At 48.6% G+C, this 26,519-nt stretch overlaps 1 protein-coding gene across 4 annotated transcripts in view; it reads left to right on the top strand.

Annotated features, from left to right (window-relative positions):
- The window catches only part of FZD3 (frizzled class receptor 3), a 98,619-nt gene extending 73,236 nt beyond the window's left edge, over nucleotides 1-25,383 (top strand). For 2 of the 4 annotated variants that reach the window (XM_064709978.1, XM_064709979.1), the window contains exons 4-6: nucleotides 7,860-8,008; nucleotides 9,229-9,462; nucleotides 18,973-23,908. In XM_064709978.1, coding sequence (XP_064566048.1) covers nucleotides 7,860-8,008; nucleotides 9,229-9,462; nucleotides 18,973-19,186 — 597 coding nt within the window. In that variant the 3' untranslated portion in view covers nucleotides 19,187-23,908. Of the gene's footprint in view, nucleotides 1-7,859; nucleotides 8,009-9,228; nucleotides 9,463-18,541; nucleotides 18,684-18,972; nucleotides 23,909-24,014 lie in introns of those variants that run through there. The other 2 variants (XR_010439710.1, XM_064709980.1) reach the window with 2 other exon arrangements.
- Nucleotides 25,384-26,519: the final 1,136 nt, after the last annotated feature.

The raw sequence follows: 26,519 nt of genomic DNA, 5'->3' as shown, positions 1-26,519 counted from the left end.
ATATTATATGATATATAATTAATAGAATACAATATTATACAATAATAAATTAGCCTTTAAGAACATGGACTCAGATTCACCATTTCCTCCTTGGCACGCAGCAAATTCCACGTTTCCTGAGGATTCCTGGACTCACTGAGGGACAAACGTCTCTGCCGGGGCCCGGCGGGTGGGAGGGAAGGATGGGCTGGAAAATGAATTTATTTCATTGGCGATCTCTGCGTCCGACACGAGTGCGGGGCCGAGCTCCTGGATGGGCCTGAGCAGGCGGGTGGGAGGGAAGGAACGGTGCAGAAATGAATTTATTTCATTGGCGATCTCTGTGTCTGACACGAGCGCGGGGCCAGAGCTCCTGGATGTGCTGAGCACGGGGAGAAGGAACGGCTGGTATGGGATGGGAAGGATGTGGCTGGAGGATAAATGAATTTATTTCATTGGTCGATCTCTGGCGAGGTCCTAGCACGTGGAGAAGGATGGCGTGAAGTCAGGCGTCTCTCGTCGCGCTGGTGGCACTCCCACCCAGATCCGGCATTTCCTCCTTTTCCTCGGAGCCCAGATCCGCAGGGAAATCCTTCCCTGGAATGGAGTTCCCAAACATGGAATTCCCAGAGAAAGAATGGAATTCCCAGAGAAAGAATGGAATTCCCAAAGAATGGAATATCTCAAAGAAAGAATGGAGTTCCCAAAGAATGGAATTATCAAAAAATGGCATTCCCAAATAATGGAATTCCCAGAGAATGGAATTCCCAAACAGTGGAATTCCCAAAGAATGGAATTCCCAAAGAAAGAATAGAATTCCTAGAGAGTGGAATTCCTGAAGAATGGAATTCCCAGAGAAAGAATGGAATTCCCAAAAATAGAATTCCCAAAGAAAGAATGGAATTCCCAAACAATGGAATTCCCAGAAAAGAATGGAATTCCCAAAGAATGGAATTCCCAAAGAAAGAATGGAATTCCCAAAGAATGGAATTCCCAGAGAATGGAATTCCCAGAGAAAGAATGGAATTCCCAAAGAATGGAATTCCCAAAGAAAGAATGGAATTCCCAAAGAAAGAATGGAATTCCCAAAGAATGGAATTCCCAGAGAAAGAATGGAATTCCCAAAGAATGGAATTCCCAAAAGAATGGATATCTCAAAAAGAATGGAATTCCCAAACAATGGAATTCCCAGAGAATGGAATTCCCAAAGAATGGAATTCCCAGAGAAAGAATGGAATTCCCAAAGAATAGAATTTTCAAAGAATGGAATTCCCAAAGAATGGAATTCCCAAAGAAAGAATGGAATTCCCAAACAATGGAATTCCCAAACAATGGAATTCCCAAAGAAAGAATGGAATTCACAAAGAATGGAATTCCCAAAGAATGGAATTCCCAGAGAAAGAATGGAATTCCCAGAGAATGGAATTCCCAGAGAATGGAATTCCCGAAGAATGTAATTCCCAAAGAATGAATGGAATTCCCAAACAATGGAATTCCCAAGAATTCGTGGCTTGTCCATCCCTGGAATTGTCCAGCGTTGCCTGGAGCAGCCTGGGGTGCTGGGAGATGCCATGGTTGGAACTGGATGAAGCTTTCGGGTCTTTTCTGACCCAAAACTTCTGAAAATCCGTGAGATTTTTTAATTCTCGTGTTCCTGGAGTGCACAAATCCCTTTCACATTCCCAGGAATGTGATCAGGTCTGGAGGAAAACACAAAATCAGCACCAAAATTCTCTTTTCTCTGGGAAAATTTCTGATTTATTTATAATTTATATGATAATATATGATTTATATCTAATATATAATTGTGCCTGAGCAGATGGTGATCTTTTGGGAATATTTAATACTTTTTTTATTTTTTAATACTTTTTTATTTTTAATACTTTTGGGAAATATTTAAATATTTTACATTTAGGCTGAGGCGACTTATGGAGTTTGGATATTCCAGGTGAATTCATAATTTCAGGTGTGGTGAATTAATTTCTGTTTTTCACTCTTCCTAAATAGCTGGGCAGTGAAAAAAAATCTAAATTTTGGCAATGAACACAAGGGAGTTTTTGCCCAATTTTGCTGATTTAACACTGGTTTCTGTCCCAGCGCCTTTGGGCTCAAACACCTGATTTTTACCCCAATAAACCTTAAAGAATAATTCCAAATTTCATTTTTCTGCTGTTAATTATTATAAATATTGTTAATTATTATAAATACCTGGTGTCTGCAGATGAATTTTGTTCCAAACAGGTGCAGTCACTCAGCATTAATGTGAATTTATTGGGTGTTAATTTGTAGAAAAGTGTGGGATGATGTTTAGTAATTCATATTTCCAAAGAGCAGGACGAGCTCCCTCTCACCTGGAGGATTTGTTGGATGGATTTATTTTAATTTTTTCATTTGGATTTATTTGTAGCACTCAGCAGGAGCGCGTTGAGCCAGGAGATTTTTGCTGTTGAGTGATTTATTGTAATATCCTGGTGGAATTAACACAGTGAGCAGAGCTGGTGGTTTGTTCTTGATGAAAAATTCAAAACTCAATTCCCTTCAGGCCAGAGGTTTTGCTTGGGGAGATTTAACCCCATGGACATGAAATAGAAATATAAATAATTAAACATAAAAATGAATGAATGTCACCTTCATTAAGAAATTATGAATTTCGCCATTTATTCCACTCAGTGCCAAAGGAGGTAGTGATGAAATAATAATATATAATATGTAATATATATAATATATAATATATAATATATAATATATAATATATAATATATAATATATAATATATAATATATAATATATAATATATAATATATAATATATAATATATAATATATAATATATAATATATAAAAGAATATATTATATATTATATATTATATATTGATATTATATATACATATTTATATTATATATACATATATGTATATATGTATATATACATATTGTATATACATATTATATTATATATACATAATATATTATCTATTATATATTGTATATAACATATAACATATAATATATAATATATAATATAATATAATATAATATAATATAATATAATATAATATAATATAATATAATATAATATAATATAATACCATACAATACAATATAATTCAATATAATACAATATAATACAATATAATACAATATAATATAGTGGATTTTTGAGAGCTTTGTTTTTCTGGGTAATTTTTTATTGGGTACTGGTAAATATTGTTGAATTCTGAGTGGAATTTCACAATTTGGCTACAAAATTCTGTGAAATGCTGTGGGAGGCTCCAGTGGTGCCCAAGACCCTTCAGCACCCCTGGGGCAGAGGTGGATGGAAAAATCCAGAATCATCTCCTGATTACGCTCATGACATTTCTAATTATGCTTGTGACATTTCTGCATTCCTATTTCCCATCTCCACTGGTGACAGGACTAAAACAGTGCAATAATACAAAATATTATTAAAATATGAAACCTGGATGTGCTGGGTTACACCTGTGCTGCCCCTCAGCATTAACTGGAATATCACAGGGTGGGATTCTGGCAAATCCCCCTGGCACAGGGCATGATTTGACTTTGAATTTATATTTTGGGGGGAAAAAACTTTGAATTGATAATTTTGGGTAAAAACTGGCTCAGGGTGTTGTTCTGGAGGTTGTACCTGTGCTCCACATCAGTACAGGCCTGTGGGATCACAGGGGAGCTCTGATTGTCACCCTCTGCCACAGACTGGACACGAGCTCATGACATTGCTAATTATGCTCATTACATTCCTAATTATGCTCATGACATTTCTGCACTCCTGTTTCCATCTCCACTGGTGACAGGACTAAAAGTGTGCAATAATACAAAATATTAAACCTGGTACAATAATACAAAATATGAAACCTGGATGTGCTGGGTTACACCTGTGCTGCCCCTCAGCATTAACTGGAATATCACAGGGTGGGATTCTGGCAAATCCCCCTGGCACAGGGCATGATTTGACTTTGAATTTATATTTTGGGGAGAAAAAACTTTGAATTTATAATTGGGCTGCTCAGTCACTTGCTGAGCTCTGGTGGCTTCTCCAGCGCTGTCACCATCTGTCCCAAAGCAGTGGGGAGATTTCTTGGGCATCTCCCCCCAATTAAACAGCCACAATTAAACCTTCCTGCCAATCCCTGAGCCATCTGTGGGCCTCTCTTATCCCACTGTGCACTGAGTTTATTCCTGTTGGGATCAGGATAATTCTGCTGTTTGTCCTCTGTGTTTTGTCTTACCCTCGTCTCCTGGGAAAATAAAAATTCTCAGGGTGGTAGGAAAATTCGAGGGGTTTGGAAATCTCCCTGAGCTGTGACAAGAAGCAGGGAAACTCTTGTAAAGTCATTTAGGGGCCAGGGGGTGTTTGGGATCATGGAATCACAGAATGGTTTGGGAAGGGACCAAAACTCATCCAGATCCAACCTGGACACCTCCCACCATCCCAGGCTGCTCCAAGCCCTGTCCAGCCTGGCCTTGGACACTCCCAGGGACAGCCAGAGCTGCTCTGGGAAATCCATTCCAGCCCTCACAGGAACTGTTTGGCTTCAGTCTGCATCATCCTGCCATCCTTTGTGCCCTCACCTCCTTCCAGCTTCTCCAGCATTTCCTTCCTTGTTGGACCTTGAAGCAGAAGCAGAACCAAGGGGAAGAGTTGATATTTGAAAGGGTTTGGACAGTATGAGAATGACTGGGAAATTCAGGTGAAGGGTATGAGGGTGAAGAGAATGAGACAAAAATGATGGTGGATGTGAAGGATTGCACAAATCAAAAGTAGTTTTTGTAGTAAAGACCAAAGCAAGCCAGGGAGGACTGGGAGGAGAATCCGGGTTTCATGAGAGGAATGGAATCAGACAGAATGGTTTGGGTTGGAGGGACCTTAGAGCTCGTCCAGTTCCACTCTCTGGCATGGACAGGGACACATTCCAGAAATCCCAGGGTGCTCCAAGCCCTGTCCAGCCTGGCCTTGGATACACCCAGGGATCCAGGGGCAGCCACAGCTTCTCTGGAATTCCAGCCCAGCCCCTCCCCACTCTCAGAGCCAGGAATTCCTTCCCAGTCTCCCATCCATCCCTGCCCTCTGGCAGTGGGAAGCCATTCGCTGTGTCCTGTCCCTCCATCCCCTGTCCCCAGTCCCTCTCCAGCTCTCCTGGAGCCCCTTTAGGCCCTGGAAGGGGCTCTGAGCTCTCCCTGGATCCTTCTCCTCTCCAGATGAGCACCCCCAGCTCTCCCAGCCTATCCCAGCTCTCCCACTTGCTGGAATTGCTGGAATCCCACGGTCACCACACAGACGCTCAGAGGATTTCTCCCCACCACGAGTTTGTTCCTTCCCCCCCCACCTTGGTGCCCCTTCCAGGCCTGCTCTGGAAGTTCTCTGTCCCTGAAGGTTCAGTTTTTGGGCCAGGTTATCAATTCCAGAAACCCCCTGGTGTTTGTTCTGCTGATACCCTACAGACCTTCCTGGAAGGAAAATCTTTGTCTTCTTCTCCAAACCAACCCTTTGGGCATGAAAATATCTGGAAAATTTGATTTTGTGAGGGTTTTCTGCCTGAAGAGAGAAAGTTTGGCTGGGTTGATAAGAACAAGACACAGGTTGATAAGAACCTGGCCAGAGCCTTGAATTCCCAAGGGAGGGATCAGGACACCCTGCAAGGAACAAAGGCTCGGTGCTGACCATCCACGAAGCTCCACCGGCATTTTCCCAAGAGCAGCCCCAGCACCTGGTGCTGTGTGGGTTAATCCCATCAAAGCAACGACTCTCTCTGATTCGCAGACTAGAAAATGTCGGGTTTTCGGCTGTTTGAAGAGCTTGAAAAGGCCCGGAGTGGCCTTGGGGCAGCCCGCGTATCGAAGGACGAGAAGAGGCTTCAGTTCTTCTTTCGGTTTTTATGTTTATTAATTGTTTATCTAAAAGATGTTCTTTCAGCTCAACAGAGGTCTGCTCAGCAGTCAGCCATGAGCACACTGTGCTGCCCTCCGGGCAGCCACCTATCTTTATACCCATTGTTACGTGTACAATATTTATCATTTTTCCCCAATACCATTTATTCTTATTACTCGGTGCACTCTCAGTAATAACCAATCCAAAAGTGCCACCATCACCAAAGAAGATGGAGGAGAAGAAGAAGAAGAAGAAGGACAGGACACGCCCCAATTCCTCCATCTTACTTCTCTAAACCCCCCTGTACAGAAATCCTAAACCCTGTGTCTCACCCTCTAATTAACTTATCCCTTCACCATTCACTCCGGTGAAATCCTCCTGTCCTCATACAGGTGTCGTCTCCTGTGTAGGATCAAAGTCCAGCCACCAGACACTTCTGGCAACATTCCAGGACTCCCGAGCCCCCCAAGGGTGGTCTCGGTGGCTCGGCATCTCAGGACTCAGATCCTGAGATCCCACAAGAAAATATTCCAGGATTGTTGGAATATGAATCCCAATATTGCCAGTTAGATTGTGCCTGGGCCAGTCTGACCCTCGCTGCTGGGCCAAAGGCGGCAGCTGTGGTGTCTCACCCCAGAGACACCTTTAGCTTGCTGGTGGTTTCAGCTGGGCACTAAACAAGTCCAGGCTTGTCAGGGACTCCGTTACCTCAGGAAGAGGCTTCAGGCGAAGGTGAAGAGAGAAAAAGGAGAGGATTCTGCTGGAGGGTTTAATATCCAGAGGTTTATTCCATGGTGACGCAGGTCTGAATCTTGGGAAGAGCTCCAACAGAATCCCCACCGCATGGCCGGACTCACCTTTTAAGCTCAGGGGGAGGGGAGGGGACAGGTGAGCCACCAACCAGGTGGGGGGGGCGGGGTCTCAAGGGACACCTAGACAGGCCAATGACCTCTGGGCCTGAGGGGCATCCTTTGAACTTGCCCAACCGCACGACGCCTTGTTGGAATGTTAACCCTGATTGACAGCCCAGCAGGGGGAGAGGGGGGGAGAAGGGTTTTGGCACACCTGGGTAAGGGACCCGTGCAGAGGAGGGCATATGTGGCCCGAAGTTTAGAGTCCGGCTAGCTGAGGGCGAAAGGCCGACGCCCCTCTGCAATTCCTGGCCAGCACCCTTCGGTGTCTGATGGCTTCGGGCTGTGCTGGCTGCGGACTGGCTCACACCGCTGGTATTGGGGAGGAACGGAGCTGACCATTTCACCAGGGGTTAAACGTCGGTTTATTGAAGGTATTGCAGGATCTAAACGCGGGGAAACCAACCGGGAAAAGTTTTTTCAAAAGGGGGTGAAACAGGATTATAAAGGAGGGGGGTGGGTACAGGCGGAACCAATCGGGAAAGGTGAGGGGATGAACTTCACAGAACTGACACTCCATGGAGACCAATAATCAAAAGGTAAAGGAGGTGTCCTGGGACCCCAGCCAACCACCACCTCCAGAGAGGAGAAGGTTCTCGAAACCTGGGAGGAGAGGGGGGTGATTGACTGGGCCCAGGGAGGAGACAACTTTCACTTATAAGGGAAACCAGGGGAGGAGCAATTACGTATCGGCAACTATGAATAGCGGTTACCATAGCAACTTATCTGACAGGGTAGCAGTGGCGGGAAAAACTGGGGGAACAAAACCATTTTACACATAATAGGGGAGAACAATACATAAATTGGGGGAATAACACAAGAAACTTAACAGCACACTACAACAGACCCGGAAGTTTGAAACACACCGCAGCACAGGATCATTCAGGGCACGACAAAAGAGCAGAGATACAAATAAAGGCCAGGACCTGGCAGCAGCCGAGCCCTTTGCTGTGCGGGGCAGAGCCAGGAACGAGGAGCCCTGGCCGTGTTTGCTTTGCCTCACGATGATTTCCGTGTTCACACCCCGTGCTGAGCCAGGATGGGTGGCAGAACCTTCATTTTCTCTCTTTTTCTCTCCCCAGGTCACCCAGATGAGCCGTCCAGACCTGATTCTGTTCCTCATGAAGTACCTGATGGCCTTGGTGGTTGGCATCCCCTCGGTGTTCTGGGTTGGGAGCAAGAAGACCTGCTTTGAGTGGGCCAGCTTCTTCCACGGGCGCAGGAAAAAGGAGTGAGCACGGGTTTTTTACAGATAAACCTTCCCTTGCTGCCCCGGGCTGGGTTTTCACACACACAAAGGCAGGAATGGATGGAAAAGTCACAATTCAGAATGGGGCCAGGAAGGACAAAACAGGAAACAGCTCAAAAAATTCCTGATTTCTCCCTAAATATTTATTCCCAGAATCAAACCTACATTTGTCCATCTTCAAAATGTTTTAAAGAATTAAGTGTCGAATAAACACTTCATGGTGTTTAGGTGGAATGGAAACTTTTTATTTATAAATGTGCACCTAGCCAGCTGAATCAGAGCTTTAAATTGGAATTAAATTCAGATTCCTCTCACTGTAGCTGCAGTTGAAGGCATTTGTCTCTAATTTTAATTTTCCTGATGCATTGGTGCTGAAGAGCAGCTTGATAAAGTGACAACACGAATTTCTTGTGGCTTCTGTAAGGTTGACATTAATTTAAATTAAGGTTGGCATCGATTTGGAGACAATCTGTGATTTTCTGGTAGCTGCGGGTAGGTGCTTTCCTAATAAATATTTCTGATTTGCAGACTAGAAAATATTTCAGGGCATGGACAAAAGAGCAGAAATTCCTAATAAATATTAGGAATATATTAGGAATATAATGTGTATATATTAGGAATATAATATAATTAGGAATATATATATTAGGAATCTTATATATATTAGGAATATATAATATATATTCCTAATATATAATATATATTTTAGGAATACATATATATATATATATATATATAAAAGGAATATATATATATTTTCCTTATATATATATAAGGAATATAAAATTCCTAATAAATATTGAGAATTCTATAATATTAGGATATTTTATATAAATAAAATTTATAAATTCTATAAATATTATAAAGTATTATTAATTATAAATTATATTAAAATATAAAATTTCTAAATCTTATAATATTTTATATTATTGTTTTAAATTTTAAAGAATATTTATATTACTATTAAAAATATATATTTTTTATAGGGTATATTGGGATATAATGTCCTTTAAGATGTTTTAAAGCAGAAAGTTTTTGGTGACTCCCCCATCCTTCGGTGACTTTTGGTCCATCCTTCAAGGATTCAGCTGGGCTAAAACAACCACACAGGGACATGATCATGTCAGTGATGCTCTTGTTGGCCAAGCCAACGCCGTGATCGCTTTCACCCCGCGCTAATTACCGCTAATTGCTCCGCTCAGGGTCGTCAACGAGAGCCGCCAGGTGCTGCAGGAGCCGGACTTCGCGCAGTCGCTGCTGCGGGACCCCAACACGCCCATCATCCGCAAGTCGCGGGGCACCTCCACGCAGGGCACCTCCACGCACGCCTCGTCCACGCAGCTGGCCGTGCTGGACGAGCAGAGGAGCAAGGCGGGCAGCGTGCACAGCAAAGTCAGCAGCTACCACGGCAGCCTGCACCGCTCGCGGGACGGACGGTACGGGCTGGAGTGAGCAGGGCAGGGGATGCTGCTCCTTTTCAATGGTTTTGGTAAAAGTGATCAGCTCGGGTGGGGAGAACCGATGGGTCTGCACTCATGGCACTGCTGCTGCTGCCAGGAGGGGCACAGAAGAGTGAAATAGGGCAGGAGACCTTTCTCCTTTTCAATGGTTTTGGTAAAAGTGATCAGCTCGGGTGGGGAGAACCGATGGGTCTGCACTCACGGCACTGCTGCTGCTGCCAGGAGGGGCAGGGAGGAGGAGGAGGAGGAAGAGTGCAGCTGTGTCCGCTGGTCTGTGGGCTGAGCTGGGGGTTCCGTCCTCATGAGAGCATCAGGAGATTCCTCTTTTTCAGTTTGACATTCGAGGTCCTCTGTGAAGTAAAGAGGCAGGAGATCTTTCTCCTTTTCAATGGTTTTAGTAAAAATCAGCGCGGGTGGGGAGAACCGACAGGTCTCACGCTGCCGCTGCTCCCAGGAGTGGCAGGGAGGAGGAAGAGTGCAGCTGTGTCTGCTGGGCTGTAGGCAGAGCTGGGCATTCCGTCCTCAGGAGAGCACCAGGAGATTCCTCTTTTTCAGTCTGACATTCGAGGTCCTCTGTGAAGTAAAGAGGCAGGAGATCTTTCTCCTTTTTAATGGTTTTAGTAAAAATCAGTGCGGGTGGGGAGAACCGGTGGGTCTCACACCGCCGCTGCTCCCAGGAGTGGCACAGAGGGGGAGGAGGAGGAGGAGTGCAGCTGTGTCCGCTGGTCTGTGGGCTGAGCTGGGGGTTCCGTCCTCATGAGAGCATCAGGAGATTCCTCTTTTTCAGTCTGACGTTCGAGGTCCTCTGTGAAATGAACAGGGCAGGAGACCTTTCTGCTTCCAAATGCTTTTAGTAAAAATCAGCTCAGGTGGGAGAAGTGACGGGTTGTGCTCACGCCGCCGCTGCTCCCAGGAGTGGCACAGAAGAGTGAAATAGGGCAGGAGACCTTTCTCCTTTTTAATGCTTTTATTAAAAGTGATCAGCTCGGGTGGGGAGAACCGATGGGTCGCCCTCATGGCACTGCTGCTGCTCCCAGGAGGGGCAGGGAGGAGGAGGAGAAGGAGGAAGAGTGCAGCTGTGTCCGCTGGTCTGTGGGCTGAGCTGGGGGTTCCGTCCTCATGAGAGCATCAGGAGATTCCCCCTTTTCAGTTTGACATTCGAGGTCCTCTGTGAAATGAACAGGGCAGGAGACCTTTCTGCTTCTGAATGCTTTTAGTAAAAATCAGCGCGGGTGGGAGAAGTGATGGGTTGTGCTCACACTGCTGCTGCTCCCAGGAGTGGCACAGAAGAGTGAAATAGGGCAGGAGACCTTTCTCCTTTTTAATGCTTTTATTAAAAGTGATCAGCTCGGGTGGGGAGAACCGGTGGGTCTCACTCCGCTGCTGCTGCCAGGAGGGGCAGGGAGGAGGAGGAGGAGGAAGAGTGCAGCTGTGTCCGCTGGTCTGTGGGCTGAGCTGGGGGTTCCGTCCTCATGAGGGCATCAGGAGATTCCTCTTTTTCAGTTTGACATTTGAGGTCCTCTGTGAAGTAAAGAGGCAGGAGATCTTTCTCCTTTTTAATGGTTTTAGTAAAAATCAGCGCGGGTGGGGAGAACCGGTGGGTCTCACGCTGCCGCTGCTCCCAGGAGTGGCACGGAGGAGGAGGAGGAAGAGTGCAGCTGTGTCTGCTGGTCTGTGGGCTGAGCTGGGGGTTCCCTCGTCACCAGAGCATCAGGAGATTCCCCTGTTTTGGTTTGACATTTGGGGTCCTCTTTCTAGCTGACATCTTTAGGTTAGGGTGAGGGGTAAAAAGGGTCTTAGTGGACACTGGATTCTGTTCCTCACGTCTAGACATCACTTAGATCCGTCAATTCCGTGTTGGCTCGTTGTTTTTAGGGGTTCTTGGCTAGGTTTGGTTAGAGGTTTCTCCCATTGCATGCTGGTTCTGAGGTCATTTGCATGCCAACCCCCATGTCCCCTCCTTTTCACCATCCTCCAGGAAGAAGCAGGGTGCCACTCAACAAAAGGGGGAATTTTTAACCATCAACAACAGGTAGTTAACGAAAACAACAGGTGATTACAACAACAACAAACAGAACTCCACCCTGGCAGCAGCTGGCCCAACCTGTGAACTCTGCAACCTTTTAAAAAAATGGGCAGCTCTTCTACTCATAACATTCCTCACATCTAGGCATCACTTTGATCCCTTAATTCCATGGTGGCTCGCTGTTTTTAGGGGTTTTTCCTGCTAGGTTTGGTGGGGGGTTTCCTCATTTGCATGCCAGCCCCGATGTCACCCCCTCCTCACAGTCCCACCTTCCAGGAGGCAGCAGGGGGATGCTCCACCAAGGGGGATTGCTAACCATCAACAGCAGGTAATTAACTATGAACAACAGGTGATTACAACATGAAATTATTAACAAGGAACAGTCAGAACTCCAGCTTGGCAGCAATTGGTTTAACTTGTGAACTCTGCAACCTTTAAAAAATGGCCAACTTTTGTACTCATAACAGTTTGAGCAGAGGGGGCTGCTGAGGGAGGCAGGAGCCTCCCCTGAGATGGGAAATGGAAAACCCCTCCTGTCCTGGTTGTTATAAATGAGAAGCTTGACCAGGCCAATATTCAAGCATCAATCAATTTATTAATTAATATGGTAAAGTATGAGCAATGCAGCTCTGGGTACAGTGGGGGAAGATTTCCCTCCAACTGCACACCCATAGCTGAGGCGTACAGGTATTTATAGGTATTTATTATATAAATACAGGTCTCTATATAAATATTATAAATATTTATATAAAATAGACTATATATTATATAAATAGTTATAATATTTATATGTTCATAAGCTTTCTCAGCAGTTTCTATTCCCAATTTTTACGTCACAATTCCATACACGATTGTGATTTAGTTTTTCTCAGGATGTACATCCCAAAAGGAATATCCCACGTTGTGGTGGTCAGGTTTCCAAAAGAAGGAAGAAGTCTCCCATCTGGTGAGGTCCAGATTCCAGATGTGGGTCCAACTTTTAATTGCAAGGACTGTAAATCTCATAACAGTGATGTCCAGCTTCCCTTGGTCGAAGTATAAATCCTCGAGTTGATGTTCATCTTCCTTTCTCAAGCTGCTTTTCTGTGTTTTGTTAAGGCGTGAGATAAGCACGTTTCCTTTTTATACATTCTAAAGCTAGAGTTTCAAAGATCCTTACTACAAGCGATATTCTAAAATTGTACTTCACAAGGTTATTATTGCAGAACTCTTTAAGGCTTAGCTACAAGCAGAAAGTTCCTGTCAAGAAGCAGCATCCTTAAAGCTTTAATTCAAATGCTCCTAAATCAACTTTAGACTTATAAAGGTTAATTGTGAACAAAGGATAGGCTCAAAGGCCTTCTTCCGTGCTTTATTTTTCTCAGTTACTATTAGAATTCGTATTTATAACTGTCCCATGGTTGGTTTCCACACATCTCACAATCACAAATACACACATTGCCTGTGTGTACCTGACACCAATCACAGCTTGGTATTTCACATGGTTTAGGGCAAATTTGGGAGAAAACCTCCAAAAGTGGGTCCCTCCAGAAATCAAACCCACATGGCCCTCAATCACTTCGGAAAGGATTTCTCAGAGAGAAGTGGAAAGAACCTGTTTATTTGACAGGCACAGCACCCCCAGCACACAGAACCTGTTTATTTAACAGGCACAGCACCCCCAGCACACAGAAAGAACCTGTTTATTTAACAGGCACAGCACCCCCAGCACACAGAACCTGTTTATTTAACAGGCACAGCACCCCCAGCACACAGAACCTGTTTATTTGACAGGCACAGCGCCCCCAGCACACAGAAATAACCTGTTTATTTGACAGGCACAGACCCCCAGCACACAGAAAGAACCTGTTTATTTGACAGGCACAGCACCCCCAGCACACAGAAATAACCTGTTTATTTGACAGGCACAGCACCCCCAGCACACAGAACCTGTTTATTTGACAGGCACAGCGCCCCCAGCACACAGAACCTGTTTATTTGACAGGCACAGCACCCCCAGCACACAGAACCTGTTTATTTGACAGGCACAGCACCCCCAGCACACAGAAAGAACCTGTTTATTTGACAGGCACAGCACCCCCAGCACACAGAAAGAACCTGTTTATTTGACAGGCACAGCACCCCCAGCACACAGAACCTGTTTATTTAACAGGCACAGCGTCCCCAGCACACAAAACGAACAATACCAGATGACACCACTCTGTCACCGCTCCGGAAAAGATGACAAACTCAGAAAGTCTCTCTGGGGGGTGGTCGCTCTGTTCTCAGTCCCTCGGGCGCCGGGGCAGCTGCTGCAGCCACAAGGTGCAAACTCTCGGTGTTCCCAGGTCCCAGTCCAGAGCAGGTTCGAGTGGTTCCAAAAAGGGAAAGGAAAAACAGTCCAGGGAAAAATTCGGACAGTTTAGCTAAACTAACTCATGAGCAGAAGCAAAAAGCGAGAGCAAGAGAAACACAAAAAGCCTCCCCAAATAAAAATCAAAGCCAAGCAAAAATCAAAAGCAGCACCATGTACTGCCCTGTGTCCCACCAGCCGTGGGGGAGCGGCTGATGAGAAACGAAAACAAAACTTTCACTCTTCAGAGCCAGTCTTGAAGGCACAGAACACGATATCCAGCATAAACAGAACACACAAATGGGGATACAAGCATCATAATGTCACCCTAGGACAGCTCCCCACAAATTATTGTAATTTTGAAATTAAAGGGCTGTCAGGCAAAGATATGGGAGCAGGAATAACAGTTCTTTACTAGGAAAATTAAAAAAAAAACCAAACAACCAAACAAGGCAGTAATGCAAAACAACACTGACAGAGTCAGGATCCGACCTGACACTCTAAGGGTCAGGGTGTGTGGTATTTTCAGGGTCCCCTGTTGTGGGGAGGAAAGATGAATCTGACTCCATGTTCTTAGAAGAAATATTATATTATATTAATTATATTATATCATATTATGCTATATTGGAACTATACTAAAGAATAGAGAAAGGATACTTACAGAAGTCTTAACAAGATACCAACTAAAAACTCTCCAGAGTCTTGACACAGCCTGACTGTGATTGGTCATTAAGTAAAAACAATTCACATTAAACCAATCAAACAATGACCAGTTGGTAAACAATGTCCAACCACATTCCAAAGCAGCAAAACACAGGAGAAGCAATCAGATAATTATTGTTTTCATTTTTCTCTGAGGCTTCTCAGCTTCCCATGAGAAGAAACCCTGGCAGAGGGATTTTTCACAAAATACGATGGTGACACAGGGTGGTGGCACAGTCCCATTCCATGGTGGCTCAACCCTCCTGCAGTGCCAGCTGTGGTTCTGTGGGAGCAGGGATCCTGCACAAGGGGGGAGTTCTCCTCTGAAGGTGCAGGGGTGGTGAAAATGGCCTGGTCTTCTCTGGGAATGCAGTGCAAAAAGCTGCCTGTGGTGTTTCAAATCTCAGATTATATCCAGGTAGGAAATGGAAAATGTAAGCCCTTTCCCTCCGAATTTGTATAATTTTGAAATTAAGGGGCTCTCAGGCAAAGATACGGGAATGAGAGTAACAGTTCTTTACTAGGAAAATTGAAAATCCAAATGCAGTGGTACAAAAAAAGAAAACAAACCACTGTCAGAGTCAGAACAGGAGCTGGCACCCTGTGGGTCAGGGAGTTGGTGGCACAGTCCCATTCCATGGTGGCTCAGCCCTCCTGCAGTGCCAGCTGTGGTTCTGCGGGAGCAGGGATCCTGCACAGGGGGGAGTTCTCCTCTGAAGGTGCAGGGGTGGTGAAAATGGCCTGGTCTTCTCTGGGAATGCAGGGGAGAAGGCTGATCCTCTGGGAATGCAGTGCAAAAGGCTGCCCTGGTGTCCCAAACCCTCAGATTAAATCCAGGTAGGAATGCTTGGCTGCACTCTTGGGTGGTGACCCAGAATCTCAGATTGGATCCAGGTAGGAATGCTTGGCTCCACTCTTGGGTGGTGACCCAGAATCTCAGATTGGATCCAGGCAGGAACGTTTGGCTCCACTCTCTGTTTGGCTCCACTCTCTGGGTGGTGACCCAGAATCTGAGATTGTATCCGGGTAGGAATGTTTGGCTCCACTCTCTGGGTGGTGACCCAGAATCTCAGATTGGATCCAGGCAGGAATGTTTGGCTCCACTCTTGGGTGGTGACCCAGAATCTCAGATTGGATCCAAGTAGGAATGTTTGGCTCCACTCTTGGGTGGTGACCCAGAATCTCAGGTTGGATCCAGGCAGGAATGCTTGGCTCCACTCTTGGGTGGTGACCCAGAATCTGAGATTGGATCCAGGTAGGAATGTTTGGCTCCTCCCCTTGGGCGGAGCATCTCCCCATGGGATGATGGAATCTTATCAGCCATGCAGGGACACTCACTGGCCCATGAACAGAAGATAATTAGTAATTAATGGCTCATTAACAGAAGAGATCTCCTGGAGGGAGGATTGGTTGTGGAAGAGATAAAGAAAACTGCCCCATTAACAGAAGATAACTGCCCCACCTCTAACAGGTGGCAAATAGAATACACACTTACCTTGCAGTCCAGGATAGGTCCTCCAAAAATTCGGGGCACTATGGATGCTTTGGGAAGGGAGCTTAAAGATCTGCTCGTTCCACTTCCCTGGGACACCTCCCACTGTCCCAGGTTGCTCCAAGCCCCGTCCAGCCTGTCCTCAGGCAATTCCAGATGTGGGGAGTCCACAGCCTCTCTGGGCAAATCCTGGGATCGGAGAGGCCCCTTCCAGCCAGACATGTGGCCATAATTCTGCTAAAATTGGATGTTCTGGTCAATCTCCTCTCCGTGTCAGTGTCTGGACTGGAAAGAGAAAAAATGCCCTGATGTTTTCAGAGTGTGTGCTGGTCTCGGTGAATTAATTACACCCCGGGGCCGAGTCCAGCGCGGGTTTTCCTGCACGGGAGCGCTCTGTGGGAAAACAGAGCTGCCCAAGGTCAGCTCAGCACTTTCCCGGCCGCCTTTGTCCGTGTGTCAGGCGGTTTTGTGTCTGTCATACCCCTGCCCTGCTGAAGTAAACAAGGGCACGGGTTTGAGTTGAGGTGGAGCTAAGGTTTCCAGGGTAATTAATCACCGAGCGTTTCACTCCCCTAATTACCAATACCAGCCAGCCTGGGGTGAGACCATTGTGAGGAGCTGAAAGGCTTTGCCGGGGCTGGGGAGCCGAGCAGGGAATGGCTCTCCTCGCTTGAGCTCTGCTTGCATTCCTCCAGCAGCTCAGCGTGAAAAACGCCCATCGCTTGTTTTTAAAATTTTAATAGTAATAAAATGGTCATAAAAATAGTAATACAATTGGAGTAATAATAATTTGGACAGTTTGAATTAGTCCAATATGAGACAATAGAGACAAAGAGTTAAGGATGTTTGGGTACCTTTTCTGGGCAAAATAAGCCTGAAAAGGACACACATTAACAAAGGATTAACCCTTAAAAACAACAGCCTGTTGCATATTCATACACCTCATCCATGATGCATAAATTCCATTCAAACACAGGATTCTGTCTGGTCATCCTCAGCTTCTTCCTCTGAATCCTGACAGCGCCTTCGAGGCGGGAAGAAGTTTGTTTCTTCTGATAATAAATTCATTTTCTCTGAAAGATTTAGGTGTCCTGTGGCTGCTATCTCGCTCTGAGTCCTTTCTTTAAAAAAAGTATCTTACATTAAACCCGACTGCCTGGTGGTGTGATCTTGCCCCCGAGCAGGCGGAGAGCTCAGTCCCTCCTGGGGACACCCAGGCCGCTCGGAGCCGTGGCCACCTCAGCAAGCCCAGTGGATTTCAGCTCTTTAGCAATTATCAGCTCTCTGAGGATTCCAGCTCTTCGCTTGCTCAGGTGCCTGTGGGCCAGAGGGGAAGCAGACACGAGAGAGGAGAAGAAAATCGTCCTGGGGTCCCACAGCGATGGTTTTATTGAGGGGTCTGTGAAGGGTTCCAGCGACGGCTCTTGTAACCAGAATGGGCTAAACCAGCCCCATTTTGCAGGGTAAAGGGGGATCCAAACTTGTCCAACAGCAGGGGCTGGGGGACAGTGACCTGTGGGGTTACAGAGATAAGCTGGGGTGCGAAAGGCAGAAAACAGGAGCTCATTTTGCTATTTCATCATGACCCAGCGATTCCTCTGGTTAAACCTCGGCCCTCCATGGGGCCCTGGCCAACTGCACGGAGCTGCTACATTACATGGCGTCGTTTCTTGTTGGGAAGGATGGAAGTTTGACAAGAAAGTCTCACTGATCTGTGTATTCAGCAGAAAGATTTTTAAATGTAGAGTCTGATGAAGGAATAGAGATGGAAGCAAGTTTTGATATAGAAGAAAAGAATTGCTGAGTCTTACTGGCTAACCAAGGAGACAAAGGGTGTGTTAGTTAGAAGGGGTTTTTATGACTGAGAGCAAAGGATAAACCCACCCCAAACAAGAAGATGTTTTTACCAAGCAGAAAGAAGCACAGGCAAACAAGGCAGCAAATGTTGCAATTAGAAAAAAGGTCTCAGAATTTTCCACTGCAAGGAAACTGAAAAACAACTTCTAGCTTAAACTGTGATGTACTGACTTTTAGTGATTGGAGAATAGTAACATGAATATGGTAATTATGGTGGTGATGATAGGCTGTAGATAATAGTTAAGGTATAGATTGGCTCTACTGTATGAAGATGCTCAGCAAAGAAAAGTATAGAATGAAATGCAACCAAAACCAAAGGGTCTCCAGGCCTGCCTGCAGCTGGAGCACAGCTGTGGGCACAGCTCTGTCACCCACCACCCTGGGCTGCTGTAACACCTTGGATACAATAAACTGCATTTTGGAGAGCCCCTGGAGTCCCACATCCCTCATTTCGGCTCTTACAGTTTCTGTTTTAACATTTTTTATAACTTAAAACTATATTTCCCACACTACTTAAGAGAATTAATACAGCCTTACTTTCTAACAGAACACATCTAATACTCATTTGAATATTTGCAAAAAGCCAATCAATACGCATTTTTCACATGTGTATGGTGCTCAATCACTCTGTGTTTCTCTCCATCAGGTACACTCCCTGCAGCTACAGGGGCGTGGAGGAGCGGCTCCCTCACGGCAGCATGTCGCGACTGACCGACCACTCACACTGCTTAAGAGAATTAATACAGATTTACTTTCTAACACAGCATATATAATATTCATTTGAATATTTGTGAGAACCCAATAATGAAATATACATTTTTCACATGGCTGATGCTCATTCCCCTGTGTTTCCCTCCATCAGGTACACTCCCTGCAGCTACAGGGGCGTGGAGGAGCGGCTCCCTCACGGCAGCATGTCGCGACTGACCGACCACTCACAGTACTTAAGAGATTTAATCCAGCATTACTTTCTAACACAACACACATATTCATTTGAATATTTGCAAAAAGCCAATAATAAAATCCATGCATTTTTCACATCTCTGATGATCATCACCCTGTGTTTCCCTCCATCAGGTACACTCCCTGCAGCTACAGGGGCGTGGAGGAGCGGCTCCCTCACGGCAGCATGTCGCGACTGACCGACCACTCGCGGCACAGCAGCTGCCACCGGCTCAACGAGCAGTCGCGGCACAGCAGCGTCAGGGACCTCAGCAGCAACCCAATGACACACATCACGCACGGCACCAGCATGAACCGCGTCATCGAGGAGGACGGCACCAGCGCCTGACCTTCCTCAGCGCGGGGACAGCGCTCGGAGTCATCCTCAGCCTCAGCCTCAGCCTCAGCCGGGCTCGGCCTCTCCGCGCGGGACTTGAACCACTGGGTATAAAGCTGGTTGTGTGCTCTGAACCTCTCTGGAGGTAATTATTTATTTGAGAACTGTTCCTCGTCGGACACGACTGCTGAATTTCTGATTCTCTGTGGAAAACAATCTCCCCCTTCCTTCTCTCTCCCCCTCTCCGTGTCCCTCCTTCCGTGGGCTCAGCCCCCAGATCTCGGTGTCGGTGTGGGGTGGTGCTGAGAGTTGTTCTGATGAGACTTGAGGGAACCTGCGATGGTTGAAGGAATCCCTCCCTCCGTGCACCTCCCTGCAGGGGACTCGCCCAGCGCTGCCCGAGGGACATTCCTGCCAGCTGGTGACCCTGGAAACGCCACCGGCGTGAAAGGAAGCTCCTCCGAGGATCACCAGCTCTTCCCAGAGCTGCCCAGGCTCGGTTTTCCACAGGGTGGGGGGAAGGGAGAGGCAGGGAAGAGCGATTTTTTTATAACTTGTACTGTCCTTGCTTTTTTACAAAAGACTATTTAAATTTTCTACTCGTTTACAATTTCTGTAGGAAGAGATGGGTTTTAAAAGCAGTTATCTAGATAATATTCAGCCATTTATTTTTTAGAGTCATGTACAAAAGCTGAGATTGCCTGTTCCTGATCTATTTAAAAAAAAAAGATTATCAGAGGAATGCTGAATTTGTGCCCCAAGCAGGAATGTAGAGCCCGTCCCTGCAGCCAGAGCTGAGCCTGTTTACAAACCCCAGCAGCTGAGGCCAGAGGGACCAGGGGAGTTTATCCAAGTATTCCCCACCTTCCTTGTGATGCCAGGGCTGGTTTGGGGAGGATTCTCTGTGCTGAGCAAGAATTCAGAGATGGGTGGGAGAAACTGAGGCAGGAGCTGCCCCCAGATGGGGACAAGGAGGATGTGGCAGCTGGAAGCCCAGGGCAGTCCTTGAGGAGGAGACAGGATCCCCAGTTCAGATCTGCCTCTGCTGTGGTTGTTTCCATCCCCTTCTGCGGATTCATGGCAGGGAATTCTCAGTTTGGGCTTTTTTTGTGTGGAAAGGCTCCCTTGGGATGCACTGGAGGCAGAAGTCAAGGATGGTGCTGAAGATCTTGGGGAGCATCTTCTGTGGAGATGGATCCAGCACAGGGAACACTGCTGGCTGCAAACCTACCTCAGTAATCACTGCTGGGAAACAAATCCTGATTTTTGCTTTGTCCTTCCATGATTCCCTCCCTGACCTGCTGGAGGCAATTTGAGAAACCTTTGTGCACCAACCCCGGGGCAGGAGCTGCTCCACAATTAACTCACTTTAATTGCAGCTCATAACCCAAGTGCTGTGGAATCAAAGGCTCCCAGACTGATCCCAAATTGTCTCTCTTGCTTCCAGCGGGTCAGGAGGAGAGGGCAGATGGAGCCCAGCGTGGAATAACAACAAAGCTCTTTGTTGTCAGCCCCCGGGGCCCTGGGGCAGAGCAGGCTCTGCTTTGCCTGGTTGCTCAGCAAACAGCCCTGGGGCCAGCCCAGGGACAGTCCCAGCCTAAGGATGGCCCTGGCCTAAGGACAGCCCCGGCCTAAGGACAGCCCCGGCCTAAGGATGGCCCCGGCCTAAGGACAGTCCCGGCCTAAGGACAGCCCCGGCCTAAGGACAGCCCTGGCCTAAGGACAGTCCCGGTCTAAGGATAGTTCTGGCCTAAGGACAGTTCCAGCCTAAGGATGGCCCTGACCTAAGGACAGCCCTGGCCTAAGGACAGCCCTGGCCTAAGGACGGCCCCGGCCTAAGGACAGCCCTGGCCTAAGGACAGCCCTGGCCTAAGGACAGCCCCGGCCTAAGGACGGCCCTGGCCTAAGGACGGCCCTGGCCTAAGGACAGCCCCGGCCTAAGGACAGCCCCGGCCTAAGGACAGCCCCGGCCTAAGGACAGTCCTGGCCTAAGGATGGCCCTGGCCTAAGGACAGCCCTGGCCTAAGGACAGTCCTGGCCTAAGGACAGTCCCGGCCTAAGGACAGCCCTGGCCTAAGGACAGCCCCGGCCTAAGGACAGCCCCGGCCTAAGGACAGTCCCGGCCTAAGGACAGCCCCGGCCTAAGGACGGCCCCGGCCTAAGGACAGCCCCGGCCTAAGGACAGTCCTGGCCTAAGGACAGCCCTGGCCTAAGGACAGTCCCAGCCTAAGGACAGTCCCGGCCCAGGGATAACTGAACATCCAAAGGTGTGGAAAAATCCTTGGGAATGACTTAAAGAGGGGAAGCTGCAGCTCCCTGGAAGCCCCAGGGGTGGATGGAAACTTTGCTGTTTTCCAATCCAGCTCCTCCTGACTCACTGCCTCAGAGGGGTGATCTGGGAGAAATCTGAATAAGCTGAGTTTTCCTAAACACTGGAACTGAACTAAATAAGCTCAAGGGTTTACGTTGATCCTCTTGGCTCAACTTGCAGTATTTTTTTTTTTAATAAATTATAGCAATGCTTTGACTTGTTCAGAGACAGGGAGGGGAACACTGTTGGAGCTTGGAGAAGGATCCTGCTGGAGATGTTGTTAATGTGTGAGGCTCAATCCCAGTCCTGCTTCCAGATGGGAACATCTGAGTGATTCCTGGCTGATCCCAAAGGGACAGGCTCCTGTCACCCCAGAGAGGGGATTAAACTCAAACTGGGGCTCTGGCTGGGATTTCTGCCTCCCTGCCCCCTCCCTTCTACCTTCAACACCTGAGCCAGCAGTTTGTGCTCTCCTGGCAGAGCATTCCTCCCGGGAAGAGAGGAATTCCTCCTCACCCATGGCACAACGTCCCAGCTCTGGAACTGGGAATGGAATTGGGAATTCCTCCTCACCCATGGAACAGTGCCCCAGCTCTGCTGCAATGGAACTGGGAATTCCTCCTCACCCATGGAACAGTGCCCCAGCTCTGCTGCAATGGAACTGGGAATTCCTCCTCACCCATGGAACAACATCCCAGCTCTGCTGCAATGGAACTGGGAATTCCTCCTCACCCATGGAACAATGCTCCAGCTCTGCTGCAATGGAACTGGGAATTCCTCCTTGACCATGGAACAACGTCCCAGCTCTGCTGCAATGGAACTGGGAATTCCTCCTCACCCATGGAACAGTGCCCCAGCTCTGCTGCAATGGAACTGGGAATTCCTCCTCACCCATGGAACAGTGCCCCAGCTCTGCTGCAATGGAACTGGGAATTCCTCCCTCACCCATGGAACAATGCCCCAGCTCTGCTGCAATGGAACTGGGAATTCCTCCTTGACCATGGAACAGTGTCCCAGCTCTGCTGCAATGGAACTGGGAATTCCTCCTTGACCATGGAACAGTGCCCCAGCTCTGCTGCAATGGAACTGGGAATTCCTCCTCACCCATGGAACAATGTCCCAGCTCTGCTGCAATGGAACTGGGAATTCCTCCTCACCCATGGAACAATGTCCCAGCTCTGCTGCAGTTCCCCAGCTGGGGCTCACGGGGCTGCAGCTCCCAAATCATCGTGTGCAGGGGCTCTGAAATTCATCCCAGTTTGAATGTGGCCCCAGCAGCATCTCAGGCAGGGGCACCAAGAGTCCAGGAGTGTTTTTGGGGTGTTTTCCTGCCTGGTGGGAGCTCCAGCCCGGGTTCCTGGTGTGTGGGATTGGTGCCAAGCTTTAAATTCCCCCCGAGCTGGAAGCCCTGGCCAGGAGGGCGTTCCTGGAATGCCCGAGGTGCTCTGGGCTCCCTGTGTGTCCCTGCAGCTGAACAGCTCCTCGTGGGGCCCCTGCAGCCCCCAGGAGCTGGATCCCCTCTCCGGGAGCAGGCAGGGAGCTGGGCAGTGCCCGGCTTCCCCAGCTCACCCCAAACTCCATCCCTGTCCCTCCGGTGCACACGATGGCTGCAACCCCAAATCTCTGCTCTGTGGAATTGCTCTGTCAAAGCTTCCTGTAAATGCACAGCTCCTCATTCCCAGTGTCCCAGGGATCTCCTGCTTTACCAACCCCACTGCACTGACAGCAGATCCCCCTGAGACTGTGGTGTTCCCTCTTTATTAACCCCTTCAGCTCCTGTGAAATATCCCAGATCTGAGCTGCGGTCCCCTTGCATGGAAGAGGCTGCTGCTCTTTTTTACAGCATAAACAACCCAGCAGCAGCAGCAGCAGCAGCAAACAGCCCCGTTTGGGTGTCTGTGTGTTTGTGTTCTCCTTTTCTCCCAGCTCAGACCCAGATTTGGTGCTGGCAGCTTTAAACTCTGGGAGGGCCTGGGGAGCACAGGGTGGCACTGGGAGCTGAAATGCAGCTGAAATCCAGTCATGGCCAAATCCAGCACTGCTCCCGAGGGGTTCCAGCAAGGAGGGAAGGGAAAACCCCTCAGGAAGGGCACAAGGATGAGAGCCAGGTCCACCCAGAGCAGTGCCCACAAGGAGAGAAGGGAAAATCCCTCAGGAAGGGCCAGGCCAGCCCAGAGCAATGACCACAAGGAAAGAAGGGAAAATCCCTCAGGAAGGGCCCAAGGATGAGAGAGCCAGGCCAGCCCAGAGCAGTGCCCACACGGAGAGGAAACCCCTCAGGAAGGGCCAGGCCAGCCCAGAGCAGTGCCCACACGGAGGGAAGGGAAAATCCTTCAGGAAGGGCACAAGGATGAGAGAGCCAGGCTAGGCTAGAGCAGTGCCCACAAGGAGGGAAGGAAAGGGAAAATCCCTCAGGAAGGGCACAAGGAGAGCAGTGCCCACAAGGAGAGGAAGCCCCTCAGGAAGGGCCAGGCCAGCCTAGAGCAGCATCCACAAGGATGAAAGGGAAAATCCCTCAGGAGGAGCCAGGCCAGCCCAGAGCAGCGCCCACAAGGAGAGGAAACCCCTCAGGAAGAGCCAGGCCAGCCCAGAGCAGCGCCCACAAGGAAGGAAGGAAAGGGAAAATCCCTCAGAAGGAGCCAGGCCAGCCCAGAGCAATGACCACAAGGAAAGAAAGGAAAGTCCTTCAGGAAGGGCCCAAGGACAGGAGCCAGGCCAGCCCAGAGCAGTGCCCACAAGGAGAGGAAACCCCTCAGGAGGAATCAGGCCAGGCTAGAGCAGCACCCACAAGGAAGGAAGGAAAGAGAAAATCCCTCAGGAGGAGCCAGGCCAGCCTAGAGCAGTGCCCACAAGGAGGGAAAATCCCTCAGGAGGAGCCAGGCCACCCTAGAGCGGTGCCCACAAGGATGGAAGGAAAGGGAAAATCCCTCAGGAAGAGCCAGGCCACCCTAGAGCAGTGCCCACAAGGATGGAAGGAAAGGGAAAATCCCTCAGGAAGAGCCAGGCCAGCCCAGAGCAGTGCCCACAAGGATGGAAGGAAAGGGAAAATCCCTCAGGAAGAGCCAGGCCACCCTAGAGCAGCGCCCACAAGGATGGAAGGAAAGGGAAAATCCCTCAGGAAGAGCCAGGCCAGCCCAGAGCAGGGCCCACAAGGATGGAAGGAACGGGAAAACCCCTCAGGAAGGGCCAGGCCAGCCCAGAGCAGTGCCCACAAGGAAGGAAGGAAAGAGAAAATCCCTCAGGAGGAGCCAGGCCAGCCTAGAGCAGTGCCCACAAGGATGGAAGGAACGGGAAAATCCCTCAGGAGGAGCCAGGCCAGCCCGGAGCAGGGCCCACCCTCCAGGGCAGCCGATTCCCCAGCCCAGCTCCGGGGCACTGAGGATCCCGGAGAGCCGCAGGGAGCTCCCTCCGTGTGCTGACAGCAGGGCACAGGGGACATCCCCAGGGCCTCCTGGAGCAGCAGAATGTCCAGATGAATGTGAAGCTTTACCCCCATCCCCTCGTGCTTCTTCCCTAACGGGATCAGGATTGATTTCCCCCCAGGCGCGGCGTTTTCCCGGATTCCGCTGAACTCGGTGCATGAACCGCCTGTGGCAGCCCCTCCCTCGGCCCTGCCGTGTCGGGTGCCCGTGCTGTGACAGCGCCCAGCTCCCCGGGAGAGGGCACGGAGCTCCCAGGAGATTTTTACGTCTTGGAATGTGTGGGGCAGTCCCCGCCCGTGGCTGACCCCACTTGCACTCGGCTCTTGGTAGACTTGTTTACAGTAGTCCAGTGTCGGTTTTGTAACGTTTAATTTTTAGCACTTTAACTGTGAGTGTACAAATTGGTTCCCTTGTAGTTGGTGTACATTTTCATTTTAGACCTTTGGAAGTTTTTAATAAAACGATGGAAAAAACTCTGGCAACAGATTTTCAATTCTTCTCCCATGGGTGTAATCCTACCCCCCTTAAAAACCCCAGTACAGCAGCAGCTGAGATATAAAGGTTAAAGAATTAAATATCAGATTTTACTCTGGCCAGCAAGATTTTACTCTGTGAATTTGAAGAAAGGCTTTCTAGACTTAATCTCCCCCAGCATCTGCACTGGTGGACGCCGGGCGCCCTTCCAGCAAACACAAAGCTCTCGCAGATCTCTGGGCTGCTCCGCCCTTTACGAGAACAGACCGCTCCAACCGCGGCGTTTCACAGCAGAGAGCAGCGAACAGGTTTGGCAGCAGCGATGTTCGGGGGGTTTTGTTGCCAAATCCAAGCTGAGGACAGGATGAGTGATTTATGTGAAGGAGCTGTCTGGCACTTGGGCGGATCCGTGGTTGGTTTGGGTTGGCAGCCGTCTGCTGAGTCTCGCATGGCTGCTGATAAAATAACTCCTCTCACCAATTCCTGCTGCTGGGTTGGGTCTCCTTAGAGGGATGAAACTTGAGGAGCTGCTGCTCTGCTCCATCTGCCCTGAAGTTAAACTGCGGTGGGCTGTGAGTGACCAGCTCTGCAGTCAAGCAGCCCCAGATGGGATCTCCTGCAGCCGAGGGATTCCCACTGCTCCTAAACCCAGCAGGGATGAGGAACGGGAGCTCTCAGCGTTTGTCTCCCATCCGTGCTCAGTGCCGGGTCCGAAGGGGTTAACGCGGGCTCGGAGTCACCTGGAGCTGGTTTGGCCCTCCCAAGGTGGTTTAAGGAGCTGGAGGTGAGGGAGGCGGGAGCAGCGTGGAAAAAGGAGCTGGAGGAGGCCGAGGTCAGGTCAGACCCCCAGGCTGGGATTGGGGCTGGGGGCGTTTTAGCCACGATCAATTCCTGACACACTTTAACGCCCCTGACACACTTTAACACCCGTTGCAGCTTTGGGGCCAGCTCTGTCCCTCAGCTCTGCCAGCTCCTGCCCCTCTTGTCATTTCTTCTCCAGTTTGAAGGGAGAAGAGCATCTGGCCATGCACTAATCCTGAAGATAATAAAAATCATTGGATCGTGGAGTGGTTTGGGTGGGAAGGGACCTTAAATTGATCTTAAATTCTGTTCCCCTGCCATGGGGAGGGAGGGACAC

This window comes from Zonotrichia leucophrys, chromosome 3 (assembly GCF_028769735.1).
Source record: "Zonotrichia leucophrys gambelii isolate GWCS_2022_RI chromosome 3, RI_Zleu_2.0, whole genome shotgun sequence".
Taxonomy (NCBI): Eukaryota; Metazoa; Chordata; class Aves; order Passeriformes; family Passerellidae; genus Zonotrichia; species Zonotrichia leucophrys.
This window is presented reverse-complemented; position numbering and strand designations above follow the sequence as displayed.